The 8,374-nt window shown below is 36.1% G+C and overlaps 1 protein-coding gene across 1 annotated transcript; it reads left to right on the forward strand.

Moving 5' to 3' along the window:
* Window positions 1-844: 844 nt before the first annotated feature.
* On the forward strand, window positions 845-7,628 carry LOC149574931 (protein kinase STUNTED-like). Its single transcript, XM_089814784.1, has 10 exons — window positions 845-2,016; window positions 2,653-2,747; window positions 3,035-3,150; window positions 3,253-3,368; window positions 3,507-4,178; window positions 4,938-5,186; window positions 5,271-5,431; window positions 5,545-5,772; window positions 5,866-6,015; window positions 6,883-7,628. The coding sequence occupies exons 1-10, from the start codon at window positions 1,851-1,853 to the stop codon at window positions 7,150-7,152; spliced, it is 2,223 nt and encodes a 740-aa protein (XP_089670910.1). The 5' UTR covers window positions 845-1,850; the 3' UTR covers window positions 7,153-7,628.
* The last annotated feature ends 746 nt before the right edge of the window (window positions 7,629-8,374 follow it).

Consider the following 8,374-nt stretch of genomic DNA (forward strand, 5'->3'; position numbering starts at 1 on the left):
AAATATGTTATTTTTTTAATTGATTTTTAATTTAAAATTAATTAAATAATTGTAATTATTTTCAGAACAAGTTATTAATAATAACTGAATTTTTATATTGACTGTAAATACATAAAATTGATTTCTAAAGTATTCTTTTGTAAGATTATATATATTTTATTATTTACTATTATTTAATCATTTAAAAAAAAAAAGTTTATAAAAATAAAATTTGTTTTAATTTAGAGTTAGGATATAAATTTATCATGTTGAGTGTTGTTTTGGCGTCTTTGTTTTGGCTTCTTGAGTGTTGTTTATAGGCCTGGAATAGTTTATATTTTGCAAAAACTATTATATAGCTCAGAAGTGGAAAAACGACAAATATGACCATCAAATTCTACACCTGGTTGTTGATAATAGGATAGAAATCACAACAAATTCTTAGAAATTCATCTGAGAAAAGCATCTCCGTATACTCTTAAAGAAAAATGACACCTTCCTACTTTTATTGTTTTTCTTAGATCATCATATTTTGTATTGGAAAAGACTTGATCTATGAAGTCATAGTGTCCCATAGACTATATTTAGTCTTGTAGATGTTAAAATTTTCTTCTTTTTCTATATTCAATAAATAAATTGAAGAAATATAATAGTTTTAAAATATATCTTTCTAACATTCTTCTTTATTACTACATATATTTTTAACAAAATAATATCTATAATTTAAATTCAAATATATTCAAATGTTATTATTATTATTATTTAATGAGAAAAATCTGTCTTCAAGAAAAAAAATCTTTCAATAATTTGTACTTCTTGAACTGGTCCTCCCCATAAACCACATAAAATTGTGGTAAAAGTTTTGGAAGTCAGAGAATTATCAATAAAAATCTGTTCAAATATGACATAAAATAAATTAAAATTTGGCAATGAGATACAAGATATTTTTGTGGGCCGCTTGGAAGATTGTGCAGGAAGCCATGACTGCGAGAATCTAGAGCTCCTGTGAAGTAAGAACAAAGTTTTAACCCAAACAGCTATTCTTTATATAATATATTGCATTCATATGTTATCGATGCGTTTGTGACTGGTAAATACGACAACAGCGTGATCTGATAGAGGTCACCTAACTTACGCCGAAATGACAAAGTTATAGAGGCGAGAATTTCACATTTAAAATGTGTTTTTGTTTTTTGAGAACGAAGCAATTTGATGGACTCAAAGAGGTTTTCGGAAAAATCTGCAATGTATTAGTTTTTTAATGGGGTCAACAAATTTCCGAATTTATATATTGTCGGGAAATGTAGAAATCTACCCAATTGTCAAAAGCTCCTATAAACTATCCAAACATCCCTGAGAATTTTGCGGTAACTCACATCCTAATTTTCAGGCGCAGGAACCTTCATAGTCTAGGTTTTCCGGTCGTACCGTCGTAGGATGAGCGCAGGTGGGCCTACTGAGCAGTTTGGGGGATCCTGCAGTATTCAGTCAGGGGCATTGACTCCTTAACTTATCAGATGCTTTTAATGTGGATTCAACTGCAGTCCTTTTGTAGTTATCATTAAATCCCCGGAAAATGTCATTTCAGCGCCGTTTCGGCTGAAATACTCTACAAATAAACCAGTGTTCTTGATTCTACATGTCTTTACTTGCATTTCTTTGCTACTCTACAGATCCGTCCAGTGACACATTGACCTAATTTGATGTGGGGTTTGCACCAACAGTATTTGTTGCTGAAAGATCTTGCTCTGCTTTTGGGGGTTTTCAGATGAATGTGCATAAACAGCAATAGTTGCTGAAAGATTTTGCTCCGCTTTTGGGGATTTTCAGATGAATTAACAGGAAGGGGAGGGTAGAGTTAATGAGTAAGGATGAAAGTAGAGAAGGGGGTGGAGAAGAAGGGGCGAACGCTTGTAGTGGGAGTGAAGTTGGCTACAGCTAGCAGGGAGGTGTTGACATGGACACTCATGAAGGTTGCCCGTCCCGGAGATCATGTCATTGCTGTGCATGCTGTTACTTCTTCACCCAACGATTTAGGTGATAATGCTTCATCCTTGGGCCTCATTTCTTAGGATTGGGGAACTAATAAGCTATTCTGTACTTTGATCCTTCAAACCTTTTATTGAATCTATGTTTTCCTTTTTTGATTTCTGTATCTTTTCTACATTTGATCCCATTTCAATTCATTTCTTGTTTTTTCCACTACGAGATCTGGTTGATCTTTAAACCATCAAAATGGTTATGCGATCTATTTCTTCTCCGTTTACCCAGAATGCTAGCCAAGGGGTATTATCATGTAACAGTAGGGCACCTTGCTTCAAAATTCTATTTATGGTGTTGGGATTTTTGGGAGAAGCTAAGATATTTGTCCCTGGGGAAATGATGTCGATCATATCTGCCTTGATGCACTTTGCTGCTGGCACTGCATTCCCCTGAAAGCTCCCAGGGAGTATTATATAATGTTGAATTTTTCATAAGCCTGTATACTATTTAGAGCATCTTGAACTAGAACAAACTCTTTGCTATGGTACAACATACTATGTTCTTTTAAGTTTTTAACGAAGCTTCCCGCTTTCCAATTTTACTTTGTTATATGCATTTTTGACGTTTATATACAGTTCAGAGGGTGTTATTTTCAATCATCTAAATTTGCTGTGCTTGTTTGCTTAGCAGTTTTATCCAGGGGTTTACAGAAAAACAACAAACAGTTTGCTAGCAACTTTGATGCAATAATTGGAGTGTACGAGACTGTATGCAGCTTGAAAGAAGTCAGTAATCTTTTCTGCTCTTCTAATCCATGTTGATCACATGTTCTCATTATATGGAATACACAAATGGATTAAGGAGTTATTCCTCCAATGCAACGCAATGCGATTTGGATACAATATGTTGCTTTTATGCAGATACACTTAGGTTTAAATGAATGAAAGATCAGAGTTTCCCCAAAATATTGTGTCTTAAGAGATTATGTCTGATAACTATATCTTTTCTGTTTAGAATGAACTGTGTTCCACAACTGCGATTTCATCCTCAAATTTTTTGATTCCTTTTACAGGTGGGTCTCAAGGTCAAAATATCTCATGGGCCTGTAAGGAAGGTGTTACTTGATGAAACAAAGTACTATAATGCCTCGAAGCTGATTTTAGGCACAAGCAAGCACAAGGCTCTATTGTATGATCTCATCAGTCTTCAGAATTGACTTTAGTAGATGTTTTTAGGAAGAAGAATATAATATCTTGATAATTGAATTGATCCACGGTGGAATTGTTACAGGTCGCCAATTTCATTGGCTAAATACTGTGCCCAAAGATTACCATCTACTTCTTCTGTAGTGGTTATTGATCATGGAAAGGTGGCCTTCGAGAAGGATGGAACGCTGCCAATCACAGGTCTGCATTCTGTATTTATTGCCCTAGGGATCACATTGAACACTAAAATCAGGGCTAAATAGACTGGCGTCCTCAGATTGCTATTCTTAAAATTATGAAGTTCCATTAATATTCCTCTGTGTTTTGTTGTTTCTTCAGTTCCAGGAATCATGTCAGTTTGCAAATCTGGTTTCGTCAATGAAAATCCTCCAGACACAACTTCTCCTCAAGATTCTGATTATGATGCACAGGATGGCCGAAAAGAGCAACATATTGAATCTCAAGTTGATGTTTCAGAGAATCTGCTTTCTTCAACTGATTCAATCAAGATGGTTGAATCTCAAGTTTCTGACAAGGCGGTTGAATCGGATGTTTCTAACAAAATCTTCTTGGGAGGAGAAGATGCAAGAAGATTCCATGAATTGCCTGAACAAATTAAATTTTCAAGGTCAACTACAGAGCCCGTTTCTCGGGCGAGACCTTCTTTTAGATCTTCTCTCATGCGCATTGAATCGTCTCCTGGATGGCCACTCATGAGAAGGGCTTTTTCGATGGATAAGATACGTAGTCCTCGTAGCAATGCCCGAGAGATGTCTGTGGTTGAATGGGCACTGAAGCTTCCTGGCAAGCGCAAAGAAGCCATTAATGAATGTGGTGAAGTTGAGAGTTCAGATGATTCAAGTTCAAAAGAAACACTCCAGAAGGACCAGATTGAGCCTGGGATGGAAAACCTCTCATTGACGGAGAAGGTAAAGCTTCTTTGCAGAAGTAAGAGCTGCAAGGAGTTTGCATATAAGGTCCTGCAGTCTGCAACCTCCAATTTTTCCTCAGGTTAGATTTAGATCCCCAACTTCACTTTTGAAGCTGAGTTGTGTGCTTTTTAACTTCTTTTTGATGTTTATGTGCTCAGATACACATAGCAAAGCACATATATCTTTATGCTTAATTACTATGTCTGAGGGGCCAGTAGCTGTCCAGGCCAACTTCGCACCTATATCTTCTAAACTGTAAGTCGAATAATACTGGTTTTTTCGGTATACCTCCATAGGTGACTCGAGCTTAAAGCTAAGGTTTCAATGTCTGGACATTTACAGATCTCTCTTTGTATAGGCTGTGGAGTGCAAAGTGGTTGAAAGGTGCCCTTTTGAAACACTCAGCCCAATACCCTTTATGTTCATCCCTCAATACTTGCTCACCAAAAAACACCAGTACTTGTGGTAAAATTTCCCAGTAGTCCTAATGAAAGTCCCAATAGTGGTGCACAGATGGGTCAACCACCTACCAAAAAAAGCTAATAAATAATCAACTATTAGTACATGTGTGATTGGCTTATCGGGAGTATCTGTGACATCTGCTCTATCACAGTCTATGGACACATAACGATTACTAAGTCTCTTCCACTATACATTTAGTTACATTCCTTTCTTTGCTTATTTTATTTTTCTATACAACCCATTATTGTTGGGTTTGAATTTTCTTGCAGGGGCTTACCTGTGAACCTGTGAAGTAATGTCCTCCTTACAGGATCTTATTTTTTAACATGTTTGTTGTTAAGTCATTTAGTTTTTACTTTTCATGCTTTCTTTACAGAGAACCTTATTGGAAAAGGAGGGTGTAGCAGAGTATACAAAGGCGTTCTTCCTGATGGGAAACCAGTGGCAGTAAAATTTCTGAACATTACTCCAGAAACGGAGCAAGAACTTCTCCTGGAAGTTGAGATCATGGTGGACTTAGAGCACAAAAACATTGTTTCACTTATTGGTTACTGTATGCATGATCAGGAACGTCTCCTCGTCTATAACTTGATGCCAAGAGGGAACCTTGAGGAAAATCTTCATGGTATGAATTCGACAAGTTATCTATTAGGGTTTTTTCTTTCATATTGTGATCTAAGCTAATTTCTTCGCGGCTTTGACATTGCAGTAAGAAAGGAGAACGTTGTGATGGTATGGAAAGAAAGACTGAAAGTAGCTATTGGAGTTGCGAAAGCATTGGATTACTTGCATGACGGATGTCCTCGCTCCATCATCCATAGGGATGTGAAATCTTCCAATATTCTACTTTCAGAAGACTTTGAACCCCAGGTATATATTTTCCAATGGGAAAGATCAATTGTGATTTTATATCCAAAGGAACAGTATTAGTAAGGAGTTTCGTGATCCAGATAGAGGGATTAATTGATGGATGTTATGAACAGTTGTCAGACTTTGGACTGGCCAAATGGGCACCGACATCTTCCTCATGTACAATTTGCAACGATGTTAGTGGAACTTTTGGGTATCTGGCTCCAGAGTATTTCATGTATGGCAGAGTTAATGCAAAGACGGATATATACTCATTTGGCGTGGTTCTTCTTGAGCTAATAACTGGAAAAAGGCCAATTCACACAAGAGATCCTAACCATCACGAGAGCCTGGTGAAGTGGGTGAGGCTTTTTATCTTCACATGCATTTTAACTGACTCTAGTTTGAGTTTTCTTGCTTCCAAAATCTCATGCTTTGATCTCCTTGAAATGCAGGCAAGACCATTACTAGAGGATGGGTCAGTTGGAGATCTTGTGGATCGAAGCTTGGAAAATGATTATGATGAACATGAAATGCAAAGAATGGTGCTTGCAGCTGCTCTTTGTATAAGGAGGGCTCCTCGGTTTCGGCCAAGCATGGCCCAGGTATCTTCATTTCTCACTCTTCAAGCCCTGAAGTAGTGTGGGAATGCGATGCCTAACGCTTAAACTGCACCGCACCAAAATTCCTAGTACTTTTGTTTTAGTATGGAGCGAAATACTGCCATTGAATTGGTGCACAATTTATTCGACAAACATAGAACACCAATATAGCTAGTCAATTCCATTTTAGAAAAATAGATACTGTTAAATAAGGTTATAGAAACGGACAGAAGCCATTGAAGGATAATAATCGAAACATATGCCACTTAAAAAGTTAGCTAATGGCTTGGAAAATTTCATCAAATTCTAAAATCTAATTTAACAAAGGGGAAAGTGAATAAGAATGCTATAGGGTTTTAGTTCAGTTAGTTGAATACTAATGGTGAGGATGATGGTACAAGATATAAAAGCCATTCTTCAAGGTTCAAACCCTTGGGAGGCGTGTTAGGCCCACATTCATCCCTTTAGATAAATTTGATGGTTTGGATCCCTGCTGAAAGATTATAATTCAATTTGTTGAACACAATTGGTAAAGATCATGGTACAGAAGTCATTCTTCAAGGTTTGGTTCAAACCTAGGAAGCGTGTTAGGACCCTTGGATGAACTTGATGGATTGGATACCCCACACGTGGCTGCTTGTAGTTTAGATGCATGTTTAATCCGTTTTAAACAGTTACATTTTAAGCAGTTCTGTCTTGTGGATTTATTTCTCGGTTGTAAGTAGTTTTAAACTTCTTTTACACATCAGACACACACTAATGGATGGAAATGGGTGGTTTGTCTTTTTGATTTTGTATATTTGATTTTGTACATGGTTAAGCCAAATCTAAAGCCAGGGGAAGACCTCATCAAATCTCGTGTCAATGCAGATTTTGAAATTGTTGCAAGGAGAGGGAAATGACCCGGTAAAGTGGGCAAGGCACCAACTGAAGATGTCTAAAGACATTGATAACGACACAGCAGATGATGAGGATGGAGAAAATAATGAGAGCCCTGATATCCAAACTCATTTAAGTCTTGCAATGCTCGGGGTGGATGATGATGCGGAATCATTTGACAGCAGTAATCAAAGTAGTTCAGATCTTCTGAACAGAATCAAGTCCTTTGATGAGTTTTTGGATGAACAAATAAGCCGTTGATCCAATTTTTGTAATGTGTATAAATCTCTTTTCATTTAGCATCACTCTATTTGTTGAACCCTTGTAGACCTTTTAACTAAAGGCGGCAAGAATATCGGCCACTGTTTTTCACAGTAGAGCTCGTGTCCACCTTTGTATTACAATTCAAAAGCAGTGCAAAAGGAGATCACTGTACATATAACATTTTGAGGCCTTCACAGGAAGGCCTTTAAGCATTTCGCTTTCAATAATTTTGATGTAGTCAAGCCTTTAAAGATCTTCCCCCTAGTCGAGGTAGAAGTCTTTGTTTGGCTTTATGCCCATATGGACATTGCAGTTCATAGGAATGGATCGACTCGGATTGTTAGATTTCATGTATTTAGAACATCATGGCTTTTTCATGGCCTTTCAATCTGTTTGCATGGTTTTGAGATGCAGACGATGTAATGGATTTCAGTAAACAAATGAATGGACTATATGTGCCATCTTTTAGTTAATGGCAAAACCATGATAAATTCAGATTATATTAAAAATGGGCAAATTGAATTAGTAAAGTGGATGATGATTAAGAATAACACATCAAAAAGTAAGAGCTTACGATACTACGGTAAATTGTGAATTTCTTATAGATAAAAAAAGAAAATAGCATATCAAAGATGCAAATATCTACCTAATTCAATTATTATCATAATTTTATATAATTTTATAAAATCATTAAGAAGTTCCAAATGGTTGTTGGTTTATTGGTGAGAAAACTTGATTTATTAAAATCTGCAGTGCATAAAATAGCTTTTAATCTAATTTTAAATTAAAAAATCAATTAATATTATAAAAAATTAAAAACAAAGCTTTCCTACTCTGTCATAATCAACACTCATTTAGAAGCTCTAATATGTCATTCAGAGTATTTGCAAATACATAAATCAGTTTAGTAGTTCACCTTTCTCCCTTCGAAGATAGGTGAGAAATTCAGATTGAAGAAAGCATCATCTATTCTTTTAAGTCGACCAATGTCTTAGAGAAGTCATTTTCCTCTTGTTATGAAGTAAGTCTTTAGTTATAATGTTGTTATCAGAGTTTTGCTAGGTAGTTTTCAAGTCAAACTCATTGACCCTTAGATTTTTATTTGTTAAATTTTTTAAATTATTCATTTGTTGTGTTAGATCTACTTTAGGATCAAGCATGATTGCAACAACCTTAACGAAGAAAAAATCAGCAGAAAGACATTGGAGTGAAGTCTTTT

Source organism: Cupressus sempervirens, chromosome 2 (assembly GCF_028749045.1).
Source record: "Cupressus sempervirens isolate cs-2001-9-10 chromosome 2, ASM2874904v1, whole genome shotgun sequence".
Classification (NCBI taxonomy): domain Eukaryota; kingdom Viridiplantae; phylum Streptophyta; class Pinopsida; order Cupressales; family Cupressaceae; genus Cupressus; species Cupressus sempervirens.